General features: G+C 33.0%; 1 protein-coding gene across 6 annotated transcripts in view; it reads right to left on the reverse strand.

Moving 5' to 3' along the window:
* CCDC102B (coiled-coil domain containing 102B) overlaps nt 1-26,039 on the reverse strand; it is a 138,583-nt gene extending 112,544 nt beyond the window's left edge. For 2 of the 6 annotated variants that reach the window (XM_038525826.1, XM_038525825.1), the window contains exon 1: nt 9,870-9,952. Coding sequence is in view for 3 of the 6 variants with exons in the window: in XM_038525821.1 (XP_038381749.1) it covers nt 22,365-22,432 (68 nt within the window). In the remaining 3 variants the exon portion in view is untranslated. Of the gene's footprint in view, nt 1-9,869; nt 9,958-22,364; nt 22,441-25,907 lie in introns of those variants that run through there. The other 4 variants (XM_038525821.1, XM_038525824.1, XM_038525820.1 and 1 more) reach the window with 4 other exon arrangements.
* Between the last annotated feature and the right edge of the window lie 432 nt (nt 26,040-26,471).

Genomic DNA, 26,471 nt, shown 5'->3' on the forward strand with positions numbered 1-26,471 from the left:
CAATGTCCTTTTAGTGCCACAGAGTAATCTTCAACTGTGTATTTTTGACATGTAGGATCAAAATGAGAAAATGTCTTGGTATTGTTCAGAATCTACATTATGGATGTATGCTGAATTCCAAACTGAAATATTTGGTTTGTGACTTAGTCTAATCTTGCCAAAAGATCCCTGAAAGAAGTAGCTCAAGAGTATTCTTGGACACCAAATATAAAAAAGAAAAGAAAAAAAAAACAGCCTAACATATTAAATTATAAACATATGGATGGAATTTCCTTTAAATTACACTTGAGTCTAAACCTTAGGGGTAAAGAATTTAACAAAATACATTTGAGGTTTCCGTAACACAAAACACTTGAGAAGTTAGACAGGGAATTCGACTACCCCAAAGACAGATGAGATTTTCACTCTAATATTGAGTAAATGGAACCTTCTCTCCTGTTTTGAAATATCTTTACTCTAAAATTAATATATAAATCTTTACTAAGCATCTTTGTAATAAACAGTTATGTGTGTGTGTATATATATATATTATAGTTAAAAGGTTATTATTTTATTTGTTTTTATATTCTGGAGCTAGAACAACTGAGAAATCAAGAGAAAAGCAAAATAAGAAAGGTATACGTTTAAAAACAAACAAAAAATACATACATTAATTTTCCCATACTTTGTCCTATCCTTTCTCACCTAACCCACAGCAATCTTTTTCAAATGATTATGCTTTTGACTACTAAGTACTTCATGGTATGCGAGTACCTAGAAGCAGTGGAGAATGAAATATTACACAGGAAATCAGGTACGTTTATACTCGAGTCCATTGTCTTCTCAATGATGAATTCTTGTTTTTTTTTTATTATCCTCAAACAAGCATATTTTTAAAAACACTGCCTACCAATGTATATAAAATAGTGAACATTGTCAACGTTGAAAATATAGATAAAATATTAAGGTAGCAAAAGTTTGCATAGAAAGTATATGTTTACCGAAATTTTAAAGATTTATTTATTTATTCATGAGAGACATAGAAAGAGAGAGAGAGAGAGGCAGAGACACAGGCAGAGGGAGAAGCAGGCTCCATGTAGGGAGCATGACATGGGACTCAATTCCAGGTCTCCAGGATCACACCCTGGGCTGAAGGTGGCGCTACACCGCTGAGCCCCCCCGGCCACCCCTTGTTTACTGAAATTTTAAAGCAATTATGATTGTAGTAAAAATATGTAAACTTTTAAGAGTGATTTTATCTACATTATGTGGTTCTATTTTTCTTCTATATAAGGCTTTCTAATATATACAGCAAAATTTTTCATATATATAAATATGCATGTGTATATATAAATAATCACTCAAATAACAATCCAAATATATGAAATAGAGATTTTGAATTAAATTCTAAATTTAAATAATTTGCATCCAAATTACTCAACAAATGGCAGAGTTGGAGCACACCGGAAAGACCATAAATAATAGTGATACTGTGTAGATTGTAGATACTGTAAGGTAATGATACATCTTAGGTATATTTGGTGACAAGAAAACATATCACAATGTATGGAATGAGTACTGCAGAAATTTAAGGAGGCTAAATCAAATGCCAATCTGCTCTAATCCCTAAATTCTCTTTTGGATTAGAACATTCTACTAGAATACTTACCATGAACCCAAACACTGAGGTTGAGGCAACATATCTACAGTTATGTGTGTATGTGTCAGTATTTCAGACATTCACAGCATATGTGGATTTGCAACCTTACCACTGAGAACTTCAACTAGACCACACTTTAATTTTTGTTGATTAATAGTAATAATTTTACTTCCTGATTATGGCTAGGTTATTCTCATTCTCTCTCCCTCCTTCTCGATCTCTAAATCTCTCTCTCTCTCTCTCTCTCCTCTCTCTCTTCATACAATTACATTGGGAGGCTTTAATGCATTTCAATAACAAGACTAACACTTGTTAGAATCTAAGTTTTTGTTGCTGGTTTATAACTGAATTCTTTATTGAGAAAATTGTAGATTCACATGCAGTTGTAGGAGAGAATGCCAAGATATCCCATGTACTCTTTAGCCAGTTTCCCCTTATACTAACATCTTCCAAAACTATAGTACAATGTCCCAAACAGGATATTGAAATCAATACAATCCACTGACCTTTCAGGTTTTCCCATTTTAACTTGAACTTGTTTGGCTTGTCTATTTTGTTCTATACAATTTTATCACATGCACAGGCTTGTGTATCCACCTCCACAGTCAAGACCAAACCCATATTCTTCATGTTCCTCCTCCCTGTCCTGAGTCCCTGGAAACCATTAAATTGTCTCCATGTCGAAAACTTTCTCATTTCTAAAATATTATAGAAATTGAATAATTCACCATGTAATCTTTGGAGATTGGCTCTTTCATTCACTCAGCATAGTACTCTGGAAATCATCCAAGGCGCTGCATATATGAATAGTCTGCTTTTCAGTTTTTGTTTTTATTGTTGGGGAGAATCCCATGGTATATATGCAGCACACAGGCTATTTCACCTGCTAGCCTGTGGAAGTACATCCGAGCTATTTTCAGCTTTTGGCTATTATAAATAAACAGTTATAAACATTGGTATACATGTTTTTGTGTGAACATAAATTTTCACTTCTCTAGAATAAATGTCCGTGAGTTCTCCTAGAGTAATTGCATATGTAGTGTTATAAGAAACTGAAACTGTACCATTTTACTTTCTCATCTTCTCCAGCATCTACCATTGTCAATTTTTTTAAAATTTCAGATGTTCTGATAAATATGTAGCTCATTGTGCTTCTAAATTGCATTTCCTTGATAGCTAAGAATACCTTTGTAATGTGTTTACATATTTTGAATATTACTTTCGGTGAAATGACTTTTCATATCTTTCTGCCATTTTCTTTTTTTCTTTCTTTCTTTTTTTTTTTTTTCTTTCGGCCATTTTCTAAATGTACTTTTGGTTTTATTGTCTGGTTTTCAGAGACACAGTCTTTGGTCAGAAATGTGAATTCCAAATCTTTTCTTTCAATATGTATTTTTTCTTTCCATTCCCTTCATGTGATCTTTCACAGAGCAACAGTTTCTTTATTTAGAAACCATTTATCATTATTTCTTTGTGGATTTTGCTTTTAGTATACAATCTAAGAATTCCTCACCTAGACCTAGATCCGGAAGATTTTCTCCTTTATTTTTTTTCAAAAGTTGTATAGTGTAATGTTTTATAGTTAAGTCAATGACCCATTTGAGTTTCTTTTTTGTGCCACATGTTTAGGACATGATTTTTCTCTGTTTATAGAGATCCAATTGCTCTAACACTTTTGTTAATAAGCTATCCTTCCTTTGCTGAATTTCTTTTATATCTTTGTCAAAAATTACATAAGCATATTATCTTGGCTTATTTCTGGACTGTCTTCTCTGTTCCATTAATCTATGTGCTACGACAACCCTTCTGCAAGTACCACAGTATCTTGATTACTGTGCTATATAGTAAGACTTATTATCTGGTGAGGCAATTCCTCCATTTTATTCTTTGTCAAGATTGCTTTAGCTATTCTAGAGCTTGTGCATTTCTCCACAAATTTTAGAATAAGTTTGTCTATGTGCAAACATAAAAAAAATACTGTGGTTTAATAGGAATTGATTTTTACCCGTATGTCAATTTGGGGGAGATACAGTGTATTTACATGAACACAGTATGTCTGCTTTATTTAGATCTTCCTTGAATTCTTCCATCAGCATTTTGCAATTATCAGCATACAGGGCCTGTATGGGTTTTGTTAATCTGCATTTTCTTTGGAGTGAATATAAAGAATACTTGGATTTTTTTTCTTTTCTACATGCTTATGTTAGTGTATAGAAATACAATTGATTTTTTGTGTGTGGTGCTTTTATATCCTGCATCCTTGCTGAACTCATTAATTCTAGGAGTTTTATTTTATTGGAAGATTCCTTGAGACTTTTATGTAGACATTCACGTCATCTCTAAGTGGAGATAGTTGTATAACTTCCTTTTTGATCTAAAGTGCTCATTTATTTATTTCTCTTGAATTATTGCAGTGGTTAGTGAACACTTCTAGTAATGTTAAACAATGGTGAAAATAGATATTCTTGTTATGTTCCCAATCTTAGGGGAACAGCACAGTCTTTACATATTAAGTTTGGTGATAATAGTACATTTTTTTAGATGCTTTATTGTAAGTTGAGGCATTTCTCTCCATTTCTAGCTTGCTGAGAGTTTTTATCATGAGTATTGAATTGTACCAAATGCTTTTTCTTTGTCAATTCATATGATTAAATGACTTTTATTCTTTCATTAGTTGAGAGAGATTACATTGGCTGATTTTCAAATGCTGAACCAACCTTGCCTACCTGAAATAAGTTCCTCTTGGTCATGCTGTATAGTTGTTTGTTTACATTGTCTGTTTCATCCTGGTTGGGTTTTGATAACTATGGTTTCAAGGAATTGGTCCATTTCTCCTAAGCTGTTCACTTATGATCATAAAGATCATTCATAATATTCACCTGCTTTCCCTTAAGTAGCTGCAGGTTTTGTAGTGATATTCTCTATTATAATCTTGATATCATCATTGTTGATATAGATCTACTCTTTTTTTTCTTTTTGTTAGTATTGATAGATATTAACTATTCTTGTTTGAAGAACCAGCTTTGTTTTCATAGATTTTCTCTATTATTTTCCTGTTTTCAATTTCATTGATCTCTCCTCTAACTTTTATTATTTCCTTCTTTCTTCCTTTTTTGGGTATATTTTGTCTTCTTTTCCTAATTTCTTGTAGTGTATATTATTGTTTTCAGACTGTTTGCTATTTCTTTTTTTTTCTGTTTGCTATTTCTAATATAGGAATCTAGTGCTACAAATTTTGTTCTCTGCATTCCTTTGGTTGTCTCCTAAATATTTGATATATTTTCATTTCATTCAGTTATGTACAATTTTTATTTCCTTTCAGAATTCCTCATTGACCCAAGGATTATTTAGACATGTGCTATTTAATTTCTACTTCTTTAGAAATATTTCTATTGTTGACTTCTGGTTGATTCCATTATGGTAAGAGAACATACCCTGCATAATTTCAATAGTTCAAGTATTAAAAGTTGTTTTGGCCTAGGACATGGTTTATCTTGGTGCATATTCCATGGCACTTGAAAATATGTATATTCTACAGTTTGGGAGTGGAATGTTCTATATTACAACACTTAGATCATTTTTCATTGATTGTGTTATTCAGATCTCCTATATTGTCACTGATGTTTGGTCTTGTTTCCTAGACTCATTAGTTACCTTTTCCGTTGCTGAGAGGAATTGTTGAAGTCCCCCTCTTTGAGCTGAGAGGAGTTGTTGAAGTCCCCCTCTATGATTTCCCCTTTCAGCTCTATCAGGTTTTCCTTCATGCATTTAAAAACTGTGTTGCTTTGCTGTGTACTCATTAGGATCATTGTGGATTGATCCTTTTATCGTTATGAAATTTCCCTCTTTGTTTGTAGATCTGTGGTGTTTTTGTTCTGTTTTACTCAAAGTAACTTCTCTGAGATTAATATAGCCATGTTAGCTTTTATTTTAACAGATGCTGGCATGGTGTTATTTTTTTCATTTTTAAATTCCGACTTACGTATGTTATGGAGTTTGAAATGAGTTTTTTGTTAAGAGCACATAGTTTGATCTTTTTTTAATGTTTTGAGTTTTACTTAAATTCTAGTTAGTTAACATACAGCGTAATATTAGTTTCATGAGTAGAATTCAGTGATTCAACACTCACATACAACACCTGGTGCTCATCACAAGTGCCCTCCTTAATATCTATCACCCATTTTCTTAAGCATTTAACATATATGAGTCTTTTATTTTTCACGATAACTCAAGTAGTATATTTGATTGTATATATCTCTCTATGCTTTCCATTTTCTACTTATTCTGAGTGCAGATGTAGATGTGTGAGAATGTGTGTATGTATAATAGACAAATTCTTCAGCAAAAATCTGTTTCATTTTTATTACTATAAATAATTTTTATTAATTGTAATTGCAAAGACTCTCTGACCTAAAAGATTTCCAAATATTTATAATACCACTTTAGTCTGGCTCTTTAGTGTTATTCAAATGACAATTGTGCACATGTCAATATTTTCAATTTTCAGTTAAATCTATTTCAGGAATGTAATTAAAAATAATAGTTTTAAAATACCCTATTTCAAACTAACATACCAATTTGATATGTTAAGCATTAATTCATTTGCATCTGTAAAATTTGTGTTTTAAACAATAAAAAATTCCATTGTTGTTGGAAAACTGCCAAAGTAAATCCTGTGGTAGTTAGAATGCGCTCTGATTTCATAGTTTTACAAGTTACTAGTTTAAAGTGAGACTTGACAGCATATTTAGCAAAACCTCCAAATCCATTTATGTTCCAAAAAGAAGAATGCAAATCTTACAACTCGTTGACAGTTGTCTCCTAAGAGAATTTTGACATTATTTTTAGGTATTTTATTTTATTTTTACTTAGAATTACTTTAGATGATATTTTCATGCTTTATTCAAAATGATACACTGGGTACTTTTAAATTTTAAATAACTTGTTTTACTTACTAATTAAATACTACTGACTTTTTTTTTTTCTAGAAAATATTTTTTTTTTAAAAAGAACTTTGTGGGATGTCTGGGTGACCCAGTCAGTTAAGCAGCCAACTCTTGATTTCAGCTCACATCATGATCTCAGGGTCCTGGGATTGGGCCCCATGATGAGCTCTGCTCTGTATGGAGCCTGCTTCAGAATTCTCCTTCTCTCTCTCTGCCCCCCACTTCATTGTCTCTAAAATAAATAAATAAATCTTTTTTTTTAGAAAAAAGAACTTTGAACAAATTGTGCATATTATCTTGTTGCCTGTTTGGCAGGGCTTTGTATTATATTAGATAGCTTCCAATGTAATCATAGTTAATATAAAATATAAAATCATATTTATGAAATTTAAGACAGAAACAAGTATATAAAACACAACAACCTAGAAAATGCAAATTTTGATATATTTGCAAACAAAAAATAATGGTAAGAAAAATGACTGCACAGAATTTAAGAAAAGCAGCAAGTATTTATTTTAGTCATTGCTATTAAGAGCCCAGTGAGGCTCATTTATTGTCAGTGTTTTCCTTTCCTGACTTAAATATGCGGTTTTTTGTGCCAGATTTTCATTTAGAATGAAGGACTTGAATTTGCTTCTGGATTACCAAACTTCTTTACGTTGGGAAATCAGCTACAAAACATGGGAAACAAACCACACTGAACAACCAGTAATTCTCATTAGCAGCATTCAAACTATATGAATTAAATGTCAGTCCAAATAAGAGAGGGTGAATTAATTGATCTATTTATTTCTGTTAGCTTACTCAGGAAGCCTCCATAGCCTCCACCTACTGTGAACTCAACTAGATATCCTTTCTTCATATATGTTTAACAGAGTTTGGTTCATGTTTTAAAGCTATTTGATTACTCTTTATATTTCCCGCTGACTAGGCTGTGAGTTCAGTGTGGGTAAGAACCATGTTTGTTTTTATTCATCATTCCATTCCCAGGAGCGAGGACAGTGTGTGAGTTAAAGTAAACATTAAGTCAATATTTATAGTTGAATGAAAGATTAAATGAATGAGAGATATTGAAGAGGAAAGTGTCTCTAGAATCCAGCAAAGGTTATTTATAAAGAGTTTATAAACATAATATTTTCATATCTGGAAACGGATACCAATTTTTCACACTTCTAGATAAGATGATGAGTGAACACATCCCAATTAATTTTAAGAAGTCAAAACAACCCTGATACCAAGACCTGACAAGAACTTCATGACAAATATCTCTCACTAACATAAGTGTAAAAACATGAAGAGAAACATTAGCAAGAAAAAGCTAGTGATTAAAAAGATTAATATATCACAAAGAAGTTGAATATATTTCAGGGACATAACTTTGGTTTAGCATTTGGTTATTAATTATTGAATTTTTTTAATAAACCACACTAATAAAGAAGATCTCAATAGATAAATAAGATGCATTTGATAAAATTCAACACCAGTTTATGATTTAAAAACATAGCAAACCAAATATAGAAGGGAAAATGTGTCACATGAGAACAGTTCTACCTGCAGAAAACCTAAAGCATTAATCCTTAATAGTGAATTATTGAAAGCTTTTATTCCTAAATGAAAAATAAGAAAGGAGTACCTGTTAATACTATTTCTGTTCAGTATTATATAGCAAGTGAGAAGAAAACTAGACAGGAATAGAAAGGAAATAAAACTACACTGTAACATGATTTTATAAGTAAAAATTCAAATCAATTCACCAACTATTAGAATAAGTGAAATGAGTAACATTACTTGATATAAAGTCAATATACACAATCATGTGTATTTCTATGTTCTAGAAACAAATACATATCAAATATAAATTTTTTTAAGATTTTATTTATTTATTCATTAGAGACACAGAGAGAGAGAGAGAGAGAGAGAGAGGCAGAGACACAGGCAGAGGGAGAAGCAGGCTCCATGCAGGGAGCCCCCACACGGGACTTGATCCTTGGTCCCCTGGATCATGCCCTGGGCCGAAGGCAGGCGCCAAAACGCTGAGCCACCCAGGGATCCCCCAAACATAATTTTTTAAAAAACAATACCATTTTATAATCACATTAAATATATCAAAATGGCTAAGGATATCACAGAGGTAGGGTAAACATATGTTCTATAAACTACAATATGTTATTGAAAGAAGCTAACAAATATCTAAATAAATGAAGGACTATGTCATGTTATGGGTTAGAAAGCTCAAGATCATAAAGATGACACTTTTACCCAAATCGACCTATAAACTTAATGTAATCCCAGTTAAAACTTGAGAAGGCTGATTTTGTGGAAACTGACAAGATGATTCTAACATTCATTTGTAAATGTCAAGAGTGAAAAATGTGAAGAAAATGTTAAAGAAGAACACAGCAATTATATGACTTGATATGAAAACAATATAAAGCTGCAATAATTAAAATAATGAGGTTTTGGCACAAGGAGAGACAAACAGACTAACATAAGAGAACACGGTCCATATACAGACCTGCTCCTCAGTGGTACCTGATTTACAACAGCTCAGTATGAGATATTATTTTTCCTTTTTTCAACAAAAGGTGCTAGTCAACCATATATCCATATGGCATTAACTGCTATGTCACACCGTAGAAAAAGATCATTTCCACTAGAGAACTGACCTAAAAGTGTAGGACAAGAAAAAAGCTCCTAGTAAAATCAACGAAAAAAAAAAAATACATCTTGTTACCTTGAGCAAGCAAACAGGATAGCAAGCATTAGAGTAAATGTTTATACACTGAACTTTATTAAAATTTAGAATTTCTGTTCACAAGAAGATGAATGAAAATGCAAACAACTGAATGGGAGAAGATCTTAGCCATGTGTATACCCACTGAAGCTTCATATCTAGAATGTATAAAGAATTATTCAAAATTTTCAAGAAAAATTTAACACAATTTTTAAAAAACATGCCAGAAATTCTTAAATATACTTCATGAAGGATGATATTCATATAGTTACTAAACATATGAAATGTTCTTACATGGTTAGTTATCAAGGGAAGGCAAATTAAAACTACAGTGGAAAACCATTACCCGTAAGAATATTCATAATAGCCTTATTCCTAATAGCTCAAAACCAAATCTGTCCATTTTCCATAAACTAAAAATGCATACATAAAGTTCATTATCATCATGGTGAGAATACTATATAACAGTAAAAATGGATGCTCTGGTGCTACAGAGAGATATAGCTAGTAAACAGAATGGCACATGAAAGAAGCTGGTACAAAATAATACCTTTTGGGTGATCCCATTTATAACAAATTCAAAAGGAGGCAAAGCTACTCCTCAAGATAGAGATTGCGGGTGTTTACCTTTCCTTAGAATGGTAATAACAGGGAGAAGGCCTGAGGGAGGCTTCTAGAATGCTAACAAGGTTCTATTATTTGATCTGGGTGGTGGCTACATGGGTGGGTTCTTTTTAAAAGTTCATTGAGTGCATGTGTTTACAGTTTGTTCACTTTACATGAAGCCATTGATGTTGAGCCTCATCATTTGGATAATAAGAAAACAGCCAGTTGCCAAGTTATCTTTACAAATACTCAGACTTCTAGCCATTAAGCAGCTTTCAAATTAGGTGCATGAAAGGAAATATTAGGCAGAGGGGAAAGATCCCTCTGCTTGTGGCCTGGGAAAGAGTATTAACATCTTTGGTCACATGACAGGGAGAACATGATAACATGACTAGTCCATCAGCAAACTGTAGATCAATCAGCTCGGCTAGAAAGGAAGCATGTTCCCTCAAAAGGACAATACCTTGCTTAAACTAAATGATTCCTAATTGGTTGTACTGAAATAGTTTGTTTTCTTATGCATATTTTGAATGAGAATAAAATGCAAAAATTCCCAGTAAATTCACTGTTTAATTCAATAAAGAGCTTATGAAATTTGTACATAGAGTATGCAATTAAAATTTTAGGTATTTTTTCTCTAATAATGTCTCTTTAATGCAAGGAAACATAATATACTAGTTGATTCATGCTTTAGTTAATGCAATCACTCAGAATTAAATTCTCCAGATGTTTCCTTGTTAGATGAAATTAATGCTTATTAAAACAGTAATGTTCAGATTATCAGAATTTCATTATCAAATATACCTCCTCTTAATGAAAATAAAGGCAGGAGTCTCAGCAAACAAATGGTTTATAAGGCCCTTAAGAAGTCTCATGACAAAACAGCCAATTGTCCTGTTTCCCTTAAACATACACACACATAATGATCACATGCTTGATAATGTCTCCACCATTATCTTTCTTGCATTCATAAATTTTTAAAATCTAAATATATAACCAGCAAGATTATCTGGGTTTGCTTCAAAATAATGAGCATTAAGGCAAATTGTAGTGGGGGTGGGAATGGTAGGAGACAAATCCAACCACTTCTGTCTTCTTTTTTTTTTTTTTTTTTTTTATGATAGTCACACACACAGAGAGAGAGAGAGAGAGACGCAGAGACACAGGCAGAGGGAGAAGCAGGCTCCATGCACCGGGAGCCCGACGTGGGACTCGATTCTGGGTCTCCAGGATCGCGCCCTGGGCCAAAGGCAGGCTCCAAACCGCGGCGCCACCCAGGGATCCCCACTTCTGTCTTCTTTGCACATATTCACATTTTCAAAAATTTAGGAAGCATAAAAAAAGGAATCAATTATTTTGCTGCTCAAATGCTTAAATTAAAATAGAAAACAACAAAAAAAGAGAAAGTAACTTGATATTTTGGAAGAAGACTAGATTCAAATGTTGAATTCTGCTTTTTCATTATGTTTGTGAAAGCCAGATCTACTTTTAAATTTCTAAAAATCTTTGGCAGCCTAAAAGACCTGACCTCAGAGTCCCAAGTCTCCCACTAAGTTCTGTTGCATAAAATCTAAAAAACAAACCCATGTTCAAATTCCTACTATGCTTTAAAATAATCTGCACAAGTCAGAAGAATTCTCAAATATAAGACAAACATTTCATCCAAGTAATAAAAAACCTGAAATTTAAAAAAAAATGTAACATTTTATTATTTTTTTAAATGTAACATTTTAAAACAGCAGATTGTCCCTACACATTAAAAAAAAAAAAGAAATGAAGATAGTTTTTTTTTTTTCCCCCTAAACAATGAACAAGTAAGTATTCTGGTTACCTTGGGACTGTTCTGGCTTAAATACACTATCATAATGTAAAATAACAGAGCAGGCAAGCACAGCTTCTTAATCATAACAGAAGTTAAGTTGAATACAAAAACATTTTCTTTCCCATTTTGTCATCCCTTAAAGTTAGCCAAACATCTCTTTATTATTTACTGCAGCTTTTAGGCATTATTCCTGATTTTATAACAGCTAATAGCTTTTCAAGGAAAACTTCTGTAATTTTTTTTTGTTACTCCAAAAAGTGAAAAGGACATAGGAAGAAAGGTATACTGCAAAGGGATTTGATATAACCTCTGGCCAGGTGTGAGACCTTGGAGAAGTCAACTTTTCCCAGACTAGTTTTAACAATAAACATGGAGTGATAAACCTACCTCATCAGTTTGCTTTGAGAATACAATGCTGTAATACATAAAAAGATCCAGGTACGATGTTGACATGCAATAAATGGTAACCATTATTTTATGATTCTTTTTACTACAGAAGATTCCCTTTCTGCATATCATGAATTTGTGGCTAAAATTAAAATACAGCATATAAAACCAATGTTCACACATTTCTTATTACTAGTACCAAGTTTTCAATGAAAATAGAAGCTATGATCCTGACAATCAGCTCTTTAAACACTTTATTCTATTTTCTATTTCTCCTTTGGGCGATAAAATATCTGCTAAAATGAAATCAAGAAAAAATGAGATTAATAAAAATTAGGAAGCAAAGCACTTAAGGAAAAATCAAAGAAGACGATATAGGAATGTAAACAATCCCACTTTCAAATTATCTGAAGCTATGGGAACGATGGGAATGATAAACTGAAATAAACAACTCAAACTGATTTTTCCTTGATATCTGTCCAGACAGGATGCACAATTCACATGTAAAGGGCTCATAAACATTAAAAGCAAGCTGTTCTGTGATTTTACTCTGGTCCTGTCATCAACTCTTAGCTTATGCTTATATGAACTACGCAGTCTTTAAGAAAAGAAAAGATTTTGTGCCTATAAAAAAAGGTTGGTGTAGAAACTATTTGAAAACCCAAATACTGTTCAGTTTGGTAATTTGTGTGTGCACCTGTGTGTGTGTGTATGCGTGTGTATATTGTGTTTGTGCACGTTATGGGGGTGAGGGGGAATGATGGCTAATAACGAGAAAAATGAGGGATCTAAACTAAGTTTACTGGTCATTTTGTTCCTTTTTTTTTTTTTTTTTATCTGTGGCCCCATGCTCTGGTTTATTATTTTGTTCTGGATTTGTGACATCACATCATAATTTTAATATACCTGCTTCTACCACCAGTCTATGAGCGTCTATGAGCTTCTGCAACTTGCTTTTTATTTATTTTTCTGTTCATAGTGACTAGAATGTAGAAGATATTCAATTAATGAACCTAGAGGAAACTAATTGAACCATTCAATTAAAAAAGTTTACAACTGCCAAAATACATATGTATGCAATTATGTTTATGCATGTCTATTGGGCCTTAACAGATTAAGTTTATTTTATTCATGTGAAATCCTCAGGCCTGTTGGAAATGAAAAGAGTTATTTGCTGTTTGTGTTTATGTGGAAATAGAAAGCATGAATTTTGCTGCTTCAGGGAGTTTAGGGAGGCTCTTCCATTTTTTGGTCTACTGAAGGTTAACTGGCTTTCTTCCATTTTTTCCCCCCATTAATCAAAGTCACCTCCATCCCCTCAGTTTGTGTAAGCCAAAAATTTACACTTCCCTTACTGATCATTGTTCATCATCCCCTATTTCCAATCAATTACCAGGTCCTGTTCATTTCACTGTCTAGGAAGTTTCTAATCTCTGTTTACTTTTCTCCTTCTCACTCATCTGAGTGCAAGCACACCCCGCCTCACTCAGGTTCCCAGAGGAGAATACCAGTGGTTCTCAGGAACCTTCCACCAATTGCAGAGATATTTTTATATTTTTGATTGGATGATTTCATCTTTGCTGAAACCCCTTCCATTTGCTTTCCTGTTATTCTCAGGATTAGTTCAGAATTCTTACTGCCTCAAAACCAATTTCACCTGCTGGTCGCCCTTCCTCACTTTTCCACTCCAGCAGCTCCATGCTTCCTGTACTTGCACGCCTGGAGATCTCACTCCTTATTCTAGCCAAGCCTTTAGTCTTGGATTACCAAAATAATTCAGCTTCCTTTGGGTGTCAATGGTCTATTCCTATACTAATTTGCCAGAGGGAATATTTCACAAAAAATGTAGAAGTTCCAATTTGAACTAAAATATGTATATTTTCTATTGTAAAAGTAGGTGATTCTTAAACATTCATTAAATTCTTGATTTATTTTTCTTCCTCATGATTTATTCAGAATATCAACCTACTCAAATAATACTCAATATGCAAAAGCTTTAATTTGTGCTATACAGATATTTAATGCTAACATACAGAGAAACTACTCAAATTCCTTACCGTTTTTAAAATGCTTTACTATCACTTAAAATGAGCCTCCACAGACAGTTGTTTTCTACTACTTAATAACTTCCATCATCAGGTGATCACATAGAGCCATAATTTCTACATGATTATAAAATTTAGAAGACCTAAATGGGAAATTTCTTCTGAAATAATTGCTTTGGTTAACACTTAAGTTTTTGTCACAAAATGCATTTTTAAAAACTCAACACTTTTCATAAAGTACAACAAAAACTACTTGACATATTAATATAATGTGGATTTTGAATCTTTTTAAATAAAATTATTCAAATGTATTTTCCCATTAAAATATTGAAACTTCCTGAAACTTCCTCGGGTGGCTCAGTCAGTGGGGTGGCCAACTCTTTATTTCATCTCAGGTCATGAGATCATTGTGGGGCTCTGCACTCAGCAGGAAGTCTGAGGATTCTCTCCCTCTCCCTCTGCCCCTCTGCTCACACATTTGTTCTAAATAAATAAATAAAAAAATAATAATAAATAAATAAATAATTCTTAAAAATAAATAAGATATGGAAACTTCCTAATAACATATGAAAAGCTGATTTTCCTTTCTGTAAACTCAACTATGGACTTGTAGTTTTTGCAATCTCCTTATTTGCAACAATAAAATGTTTAACAATAAAAGATTAAGCATCGATTATGCAACAGTGAAAATCTAATGATCTACGTATATTTATGCTTATACCTCATGGGAGTTCTATTTCATTCTGTAAGAAAATCTTATATATTTCCAACATGGATAACAAAAGATGCCCACATTTGGTGACTGAATCATTTTCCCATTTAAGTAAACACACTCAGTGCATTAAATCCAAAGTCAGTCTAACATTTGTCTCCTCTAGCTCCAGACACTCACTCTCTTAACTCAGCTTTTTTCCTTACCTATGAGAGGCAGACTGCTGTCCTTCATGCTTCACGAAACACCAGGATCATCACATGTCATCCCTGCTACCTCTCCTATTCCAACCTTCCAGAAAGACTACTGCCTTTCAATCACTTAATCACCTTGGTTATTCCTTTCAAAACTCCTGTGCCTGTCTAAATCACTCACTTTCTTTTTTTTTTTTTTTAATCAGTCCCTTTCTTAAAGTTCGCATTTTATCAATACAGCAAGAAAACTGTTTCTCTCTCTCTTTCAAAGAAAAAAAAATCACTAAATTTATCAATACCAAGAGAATATCCTGCATTCAGGAAGCATTCAAAAGCAATGCAGACTAAGCAACTAAAAAAAAGACTTTATTTTCTAGATTGTTAAAGCGGATTGGGAGAAATATTTTTCTAATGACATTATAGAACTGTGAAAGAAATCCTTTGGGTTTTTTGTTGTCAAATTTTAATTTTAATCAGATGGAAGTCATATGCATGATGCACAGTGACATCTGAACAGGGATTTACCACCTGCTGAGTGTGTTTATGCAAATGACTGTCCATTTATGAAAGTTCTTCACTGAGGTTTACAAATAACTTCCTTGGTTGATAAAACAAAGACCTAAGAAATTCATGTGAAAACACTGCTTACCATCTGTTTACAAATACTTGGTCCTATTAGGTTTTTGTTTGTTTATTTTTTTAAACCAGCTTCCCTTTACATAATACGCCCTATTCAAAGATGAATACTCCTTCAAACCTCTCTGTCACTCTAAATCTAACTGAAAAATTGTTATACAAACTCGAATTCACATAATCAAAAGCAAGTAGTGGTAATTACATAACTTTAAAAGATAAACTGGGGTCTATTCAACATTTTAAAATTTTGAAAAAAAACTTGATTTTAAATCGAGGGAGCTCCAAACTAGAAGTGGATAGTAGCTTTCTACCTGTAGGAGCTCAGGGAGAGGCTTTTGTAGAGAAAAGGCAGAAGCAAAGTGAGGAAATTAATGTTTGGCTATAGCTTAAAGCCTAGTTGGCCATTTCTGATTGGCTGTCCTTTGGCTTCAATCTTTTAATCTTAAGGCTATTGTAGATTTTGGTTTGCTTATGCAGGTCACCACAGCATCGTGTGACATCAGTCTAATGGCCTCTTTGTTCAATTTAACAATAGTAGTTTTAATCATTTAAAAGTACCTATGTATATGTCCATCTCCATTTTACTCCAATTTTCAACAACTTTAGGGTTTTAAAATCATTTCAACAACTTGTGTGAAAGAAGGCAAAATAAAAGACAAAAGCAGCAAATGCATATAAAACAGTGTATTTTGATGATCATGTACTTAAAACTATACACATGTGTATATAATAATATCATTTCTGCATGTTTCTGACATAGAATAAGGATAAACATTTCTCAGCTTTTGAGCTTTGAATATTCACATATTCTTTTGACAGATATTTACTGAATTTCTCCTATGTGCCAGGCACACTGTTCCAGAGCTTTGAAAAAGCATTAGGAAATAAATGGATTTAAATGTCTGTTCTCAGTGTACCTGGTTGGCTCTACTGGTTAAGCATCCAACCCCTGATTTTGTCTGAGGTCATAATCTCAAAGTTGTGAGATGTAGCCCCATATTGGGCGTTATGCTGAGTGTGGAGCCTGCTTAAGATTCTCCTCCTCCCTCTGCCTCTCTCTGCTACCACTCTCTCTTTAAACAAATACATAAATAAATACATGTCTGTTCTCATGGAACTTAACATTGTGATTACTTGTGAAATCTGACTCACAGAAATTCAAGCGTATATTAGGTTTTTTTCCTCCAAAGATTCACTTGCAGCAAATTATCACGATGTTTTCACATCTTAAAATGGAACCAAAATTTTGTTATATAAGAATCAAAACAAATTATTTTGAACATGTTGGAAGAACTGGCTATAACAGAATTGCATAAACTATAACACAAACAAACTAACCCAATTTTTGGAGTTTAATCACATATTCCTGATTAATCTTACAAATATAAATATTTATAAACGTTCAACTCTTCTTTTATGAAGGAACTGTGAGCTGAGAATGAACTGAACTTTCTAAAAGTTCTCAAAAATATTTTAAACAGGAAACCAGCTGCCTTCCACCCACCCATGGCAATGTGTTCAAAGCGTAATACCACAGGAGCTCATTTAAGTCCTTGAAACTGCAAATTTCTGCAGGTCAGGTTTAGACCTTGAATTATAAGTCTTTATGAATGTGATTGCAGAGGAAGTTGAGAAAATAAAATTATTAGTGAATATGGATCTACCCAAGGTTCATAACTATGTTTTCTATTAAAATACATGACTAATCTACTTTGAAATCACAAGGCTATCTACCTCTGAATAGGAGAAACATAAGTTCCAGAAAGTACATTGTATCTCTTGTGACATAAATGGTAAAAATATAAAAGGGATATGTAAAATTGATTTCATATATAGTTAAAACATAGTCACTTATAGTACTACATTCCCTTAAAGTACTATGAAGATATTAAATCAATTCTTTTGTCTTGGTAAGGAAGATTCTAATACTCAGAAACACTGAAATAAAATAATATTAAAAAAAGTGAAGGTGAAACAATGACATTTTTTAAAACTGAATGTTCTTATATCATGTAACAAAAAGAGAAATAGTAATATATACATATATATCACCAAAAATTATCAGAACAGCAGTTGATGATATGTTGATTTTTAGAGAAAATGTAGACTTTTTATCTTAGTTACTGGCATTAGATTTATAGCCTCATTACATTTCTATGGACTCTCCTAAGAGTAAATTGATATAAATCATATATTTTGTTCCAATTCTATCAATTTTAATGTAATAAAACAAGTAATCCTCTTTCAGATACATTATTTGGAGGAAAATACTTTGTCCAGAAATACAAAGCTTGTGGTTGTATAATACTTGTTACCTCTTGTAATAATGAGATCTAAAATCTTGACTTCACTGGGAAAATGTAATTTATAATCTTAAGACATGAAATATTAAAAAGTGTAATGTTAGATTTTGATTTCAAGATTAGTTACTATACATGCTAATGAAACTTTTTTCCTGTCCATACATTTTCCATTTAGCCAAAATGTCTTTGTACTCTGTTTAGAAAGAGTCTCCAATCATCTATCATCTTTTTAAGTGTTGATATTTTGGGGGTTTGCCCTTTGGCATCAGAGAAGTTAACACTAAAGAGTAAAGCAATTTAACTAAAAAGCAGAGTTCCCAGCAAATTGCTAATTGATCTGAAATCAGTTTTTATCTGTTTGTATTGTAGGCATAGTGTTTTAATCCCCTGGTAAAGACCAGGAATTGGATTAAAAATGTCAAAACAACAGGAAGTCAACAGCTAGTGTTTACAATTCTCAAGAGATCTTGCTTTCCAGCCCCTAAAATAGAAAATGTAAGACATGTGCAAAGAACTGCAAAAAGCTGAAGACCAGATTAAACCCTTATATTTCTGAAAACTTGCTATGTTTTTATTTGCCCTCCCAGCCATATAAATATTTCCTTTCAACTTTTTCTCAAATAATCCCTATAATGCCACAGTTTTAAATCTTCCTCCAAACCTCTATTTTTACTTTTTCTATCTCTCTGTTCTACCAGATTTGATTCTTTCACTTAATTTATTTAAAAAAAAGAAAAGAAAAGAAAAACTGAGAAATGTGTGGAATCCTAAAATTGGGTTGATCTTTTTTTTTTTTTTTTAAGATTTTACTTATTTATTTATTCATGAGAGACACACAGAGAGAGATGCAGAAACATAGGCAGAGGGAGAAGCAGGCTCCATGCAGGGAGCCCAATGTGGGACTCGTTCATGCCCTGGGATCATGCCCTAAGCCAAAGGCAGACACTCAACCACTGAGTCACCCAAGTGTCCTGAGTTGATCATTTTTATTACTGCTTACTTTTCACGCCAATTAGATTTTTTTAAATTACAGCAAGGGTAGAACATATTAGTACCAGTTATTTCCAGAGGCCACCATATTGTACACACTTCTCAGAATCAGTATAACATAAATACAGCAACATAACCACCATCAGAATGGAGAGTGGCACTCAGAGAGCACTGGATTCAGAATCAGAAAACCTGGGGTAAATTTGTTCCTTAGAAAGGTCGCTCAAACACTTATCTCCATTTACAACAAGGAGATAAATGTAATGCCCTACACATGACCTACACCTGCTAAGAGAGTACTGTGTAATTATTTATATTCCGGAGTATAATAGTCTGTGCTGTCCAACTGGATAGTCACAAGCCTGATGGTGCTAGAAAACCACTGAAATGAAGGCAGTCCGAACTGAGATGTACTCTAAGTCTAAATTAGGCACAGTGTGGAAAATAAAAATGTAGACTATTTCATTAATTTTATATTGGTTACATTTTAGAATGGTAATATTTTAAAGATATTGGGTTAAGTACAATATGTTATTAAAATCTATGTCACATTTTTAAATTTTTATTTTATTTATTTTTAAACATTTTATTTATTCATAAGAGACAGAGAGAGAGAGAGAGAGAGAGGCAGAGACACAGAGGGAAAGCAGGCTCTATTCAGGGAGCCTGACATGGGACTCGATCCCGGGTCTCCAGCATGGCCCTGGGCTGAAGGTGGTGCTAAACCACTGAGGTGCCCCACATTTATTTTTTAAATGTAACTTCAGATTGTAAAGGTTGCTTGAACACTACTTCTGTTGCATAGCTCTACTCTAGAGCAACCCAAAAATTTAAGGATTTTTCTTTTTCATAGAGAATTTTCCAGAAATAGAAAACTTTGTTTTGAATTTTCAAACTTATGTTCAGTGTGTTCTCACAAAATTTCTATCTCTGTCTTACAGAGGCTTCTCACTTATGCATCAAACTAAGATGATTGCTAATAATATTATTTTCAAATATATGTTTGAAAATGCATTCTATTGATAATGTAAATACACATCAGCATCATAGCTATCATTCAAATATAAATGAACAGAACATTTTCATTCTCTGCCACATGGTCACATAATGTAGAAGAGGAGATGCTACAATAGTCACATCAAAATAAAATGGCCATGATTCAAAACACTGGATATGACTGTTCCACGTTCTCATCTGAGAAGTTTAAAAGAAATCCCATTTATTTTAAGCTATTTAGACAGCCTGGCTTTTAGAAAAAAAAAATTAAATATTAAAATAAAGGTAGTTCATGGTTTCTGACCATCATTTGCAAATATAATTTAATCTTTATCCAAAACTTTGGCAATATAATGAACATCGAGAAAAATTATGGGCTTACAATTCGTTAGATGTGAAAAATTCTATGTCTATATCTTATTGTTCCCTGAAGATCCTTCTCTAATACAGTCTGTAAGACCAAGCAAAACATCATTAAAAATAGAGGACAGCAGAGGGGATACAGTCAATAATATCATAATACACTTATCCTGGTGAGCATTTCATTAGGTATAGAATCGCTGAATCACTACGTTGTATACCTGAAACTAGTTTAATATTATATGTCAACTACACTTCAGTTAAACATTTTTAAATAGGTAACTATAGGGGATCCCTGGGTGGTGCAGCAGTTTGGCACCTGCCTTTGGCCCAGGGCGCGATCCTGGAGACCCGGAATCGAATCCCACGTCGGGCTCCCGGTGCATGGAGCCTGCTTCTCCCTCTGCCTATGTCTCTGCCTCTCTCTCTCTCTCTCTCTCTCACTATCATAAATAAATAAAATTTTTTAAAAAGTTAAAAAAAATAAATAAATAGGTAACTATATGAGGCGATGGATGCATTAAAAAAATAAGAAGGTAAGTGGAGGAAATTATGAACAAAATTAGTCTCAGCATGGGAATGGGTACTAAAATTAGTGTCCACTTGTGGATATTTATCTTCTTACCATAATATAATCCACATATAAAACACCATGTTTTTCCATGTATTTTTATAACAGGACTGTTTTCCCATTTAAGTAAATTCAAAGACATTTACTAATAAGAAATAAAATGTATCTAGTAAAACCAAGGGTGGTACTAATTGGTTGTAATGGAACTAAACTTAATTTCATGTCCAAAATATTTTCACATGCAGTATCCTTACAATATTCTCATCTTTCCGTTCCTATCAATTCCAATAGTTCTACCTCATGCACCCACTGGCTGGTATATACCCTAGATACTATTACCATACAGCATTTCTTCCATTTCCATGTTAAGCACCCTTTTGATTACCTTCTGTGGTCCACAAAATTCTCTTCTTTGACCTAACTTGGACCTCCTATTAACTGATCCCATTATCTTTTAACCATTTATTACCTACTTCATATTGATACTCCTTCCCTTTTCCAAGCCCCATTAATTAACAATTTATGCTCAGCTAGATTGGCATTCTCTTAACCTTATTGCCTAGAAAACTCCAATTCTGGTTGGCATTCAACTATCTGCCTGTTCCACATAGGCACCTACCTGAGCATCTGCTAATACTTAGAGAAAACATGGTTTACTTTCAGGTCTCACTTCAATTCTTGATTCTGAATATCACATCAGCCCTTAGCACTGCACAGCCAACCCTACTCCATTTCCCTTATCATTTCACTTTCCCATTCTCCAAAACTCCACCCATCTTCTTCCTTAACTCTTCCATCTTTCTTGATGAAGTTATTCTTTTTTTCCCTCTGTTTCACTTTAAAAAAAAAAAAAGTTATCAAAAGACAACTACCATTCTCTGGCTCTACCACACTTATCAGCCTTGTGGTAACCCTGATCTCAGCCTCTTTCTACATCATCCTTGCCCCTAAAGTCAAACTTTCCATTTGCAGGTTCCATCTGAATCCCCACTAGCTGACTTAAAGACTTAACTCCTACAAATAGAGTTCTCTCTCTCCTTTCTAATAAAATTAAATCTCCCTCCTAAGTCATTCTTATCGGCAAAGGGGACATGCTATAATATCTTCAACCTGAAAAACAAAAATCATCTTGATCTCCATCCAGGGACCATCACATTTCTCTGATATTTTTTATAGTAAAAACCATTAGAAGATATTTTCACTCATCTCACTCTCTCTTGAACTCACTCTACCAGTTTTTAAGCCTAGATCTCTGCAAAAACAGAAAATCAATAACTTCTGTATTGCAAAATCTAATTAACAGTTAACTCCTATTTTCCTTGACCACTCAGTAGCATTTTATATAACTTGGCCATTTCATCTTTCAGCAATGACTCATTTACTTAGCTTCTGAAAGACTCCTCTTTCATGGGTCTCCTCCTACCTCTCTGAATGGTGCTCTTCATTCTGCTCTGGTGGGTCTGCCTCTGATATGGTAGTACTCCAGCACATCTATTTTTTGGGGGGAAGAGGGCTTTAATTCTACAAATTAAAGACAAGGATTATAGGATACCATTTAAAAGCTCTGCAATGAATATGTTTTTTATTCAAAAGGGTACTTCTGTATTCAGCTACCAAAAAAAGTCCTTCTATCAGTTTTTAACAGCAAATATTCTTTTATCTTTTCTACATATAACAGCAACTCATAGTAAATATCATCATATGCAAGTCACTCAGGTATTTAAATATATAAAAATATTAGTAATCTGCAAAGCTATGACCTTAATAGAATGGTATTGAGCACAACCCATCTTCTCTTTGATAGGCTGCTTTCCTCCTATAAGATAACCAGTTTTCTATTTTATAATACTTGATAACAATTGTGCATCAACAGTTGATCAGGGCATTGAGGACCAAACACTGAGGACCAGGTATTGAACATGTAAAAGACTCTCTATAAAATAGAATCTTGGAAAACAGCCTAGATCTGTTTAATTAAAATGAAATGTCCTAACCTAAGGTCAGTGATGAAAGTATTTGAGCTGACAAGTATACTTATTGTTTTCTTAATGATATATTTAAAGGAATGAATCTTTACATTACAACTATCTTCAGCTGTTTGGGCATATGGCAAAAAGGCATTACTCCAGTAAAGCCTATTTAAATGACAATAAACTTCTAAAACAGTAGATCGTACATTTCTAAAATGAGAGCACAGACACTATTATATATATATAGTTATAATATATATTTATAAAATATTCTATTTAGAGAAAAGTTAAATATATTTAAAGTTTAGATATACGAGGAAAAATGTTAAATGGGGCTTATTCTTTTTACTACTGATGTACTGTACTCTGCATTGTCTATTAGCAACATAAATTTTATATATGCTCTTCACCCATTCAAATAAAACTTACATGATAATCATGGGGTCTTTCCATTCATATCACTCATCATAAACAAACAAAAGAACGCCAGTGTGTTCCCAATATCATTTCCAATAACCACATGCGTTTCTCTTATGAATATGTGATATTTGATGAAAATCAGTGATTAAACTTCCTCTGAGAAATCAAAAGACATCTTCTTTGAATACAATGTTCAAGAAAATAAAAGAGAGGAAAGCCTAAGTGTTGAATATGAGAATCGCCAATTTAAGTATAAAAACTGCTTATTTTCAGTATCAATTTCTTCTGTCTATTCCCTAAAGTAAGAGTGGACCACCTGAGAGAATTGTGATTAGCTTGGATTTACGGATGTCGTCTCACTGTCTCTTCCCTGCACGCTATTACCCCAACGCCATCCCAAACCATTCTGCTCAACTTCTGCCAGACTCACATTCCTAAAATACCAGTGGAGCAGAGTGGAAAAGCTTTGGAGCCAGAAAGACATTATTTGGAAACCTAGCTCCAGAACGTACTATATCTGTGGCTTTAGAGAAATCATTTACATTTCGGAACATCAAATTTCCTCGTGTAAAATGAAGATATGTGATATGAATTTCATTCTATTAAGCAACTATCAAAGTTGTAGATACGTATGTAAATTACCTTACACATAGGAAATGCTATTATTTGCTGGTAGTGTGATGATGATGATGATGATGATGATGATGATGATGATGATGGAGATGACAAAGCAAAGAAGAATAAATACTCCCCATCTCTTCAGAAATTTGCAATCACCCTCACTGTACAATATATAGGGTCAAAATTACTCTGTATATTCAGAGTATACAGTGCTCTGTGTTTCACAACTTTGTCTCACTCTTGAGCCCAATGTCTGCTACTCACAATGGTGAGTTTTTCTTCTTCTCCAATGAGGTTCATAGCCTCATAGCTCATGCCTCAAAACTCTTTGCTCCAACTACTACTACAAAGTAGAACGGTCTTTTTGTTTTTCAACAACTATCTACATTCCACTGATTTTTAAGACTCAGCTCGGGAAGCAGGACTTTTCTTTCAAGGCTTCTTTAAAATCTTGCTAAGAAGAAGATTTTTGAAGGTTTTACCATTATAGAAAAATTCAATTAACCTTGCAGTATCAGCCCAGGAGAAATGGTACTTCTTCAAATAGAAGCTGTCCTTATATCATTTTTAATTTTAAAGAATTATCATCATTATATTTGTGGCTCTAATAATTAGAGGAAAACCTCATAAATTTCAAGACCACAACTGTATCAAGGCACCAGGAAGCTTATATGCTAGTGATCATGCAATTACTGAACCCAATAAAAACATGAAGAATGCAAAATTATATCATCTGTCATTTTACAAGAAAACTAAATTTTTAAAGTTTTCCAAAAAAGCAATCCACATATAGCATTTTTCTAAATGTCATTCATATAGATTTATTGATCCCTTAAGTCAATACTACAAAATCACAGGAAAATTACACAGATACTGTATTTCTAGCATTTTAAGATTGCTTTTTCATCTAATGCTTATTTAAAAATGTGCATAAAAGTCAGAATTCAGAAATGTTTAATGTATATGCAAGGATATTCAACAAAAATGACTAAAAACAAGGCATTCAGTCAAAAGTTGTAACAGTACCCTATTCCACAAAGCTATTAGCAAAAGTGTATTTGCATGATTTCAAAAAATAAAAAACTAGTGTTGATATAAATGAGAATATTAAGAATTATCATTGTGTATTTCAATTGCATATGTTACTTGTTTCTATTTTTAAATAATATCTTCATTATATTTCTATTTAATAGACTTAACCACTCAATATTCAGTTTATAATTTATCTTTGTGGAAAACATGAACAAGTATTTCCCAATGGTTTCCATAGATCTTTTTTTCCCTTCAGTTCTACTATTACTTCCCATATAAAGATCCATTTCTTTTTTATCATGTACAGGATTTTTATTATTTCATTCTATGTCCCTATCTCCTCCATACTGCCCAGGTAACTTCTATAAAGAAATCAATATTAGTTCCAAGTTTGAGGTATATTTTTCTGTTAACAATAACAGAAATTCAGCATGAGGACTATCCAATCAAAATAAAAATAACTCTGAATGCATGAAGCATAAATATGAGGGTTTGCATAACAGTTTTGCATTTTTTTAAAACTCTAAGAATATAGATTACTTCCAAACACATTGACTAACTCATATTCATTTGGAACTACAAAACAAAGTCTTAATATAAACATAATCTATGACTGTCTACATTTAGAGTTGAAATTCTTACCTGAGTTGTGCTTAGTATAGTTATTTTTTAAAAAACAGGAAAAGTATGGCAAGCTGTCAGGATAAATAATATCAACAGTGGAAAATGGAAGAAAGAGGGAAGGAATCAAGTCCACTTTAAGAAGAAACTTCAAATCCCTCTGTTTCCCAGACCTACAGTAGTTTTGTTCTGCATCTTATAAGTAACTGTCTTTTTCTTTGCTCCGAGAATACCACATGCTCTGCTCCAGCAGGAAAATATAATAATTAAATAGAAAACCACAAGGTTATTAGGCATCTTACCCTCTGGGCTTGCTGGGCTGCTCTAGCGGCTCAGTGTTACAGACACATGTGTAAACAACAGAATTTCCTGCATCCTTTTCTCATCTGTATAGCTCTGGGGTCCTGGCCAACAGGATTATTTCCAGCATTAAGGCCACTCCACACTAACTCAAAAAAGATTCCCATTGGTTGTGAAGTTTTATCAAAACCAATACCACAACACCCTCTTTGGATCACAAGTGAGTGAACCAAAATGAAATCACTTTAATGTTCCCTAACTAAGTGTGGTTGTACAAAGCTTTCCATCCAACCCATTTGAAACCATGTACTGTGAGTGAAAAAGGAAGAAAATACCCACCCCTCATCCACATGCATTTAATGTTTAATAACAATAGGTATAACTTGTAATAGTAATAGAAAAAAAACTAAAACCCGAATAAAGTAGTTATCTGCAAGATCTAAAGAGAGATTATATGACAGATCAGAGGAACAATAGGAAATATCATTGGTCCGATATGATTTTTATTCGATTGCCAAGAAAAGAAAGAATATTTAATTAAATATTTGAGTAAACAAATCATGATA

The sequence above is a fragment of the Canis lupus genome, chromosome 1 (genome assembly GCF_011100685.1).
Source record: "Canis lupus familiaris isolate Mischka breed German Shepherd chromosome 1, alternate assembly UU_Cfam_GSD_1.0, whole genome shotgun sequence".
Lineage (NCBI taxonomy): Eukaryota > Metazoa > Chordata > Mammalia > Carnivora > Canidae > Canis > Canis lupus.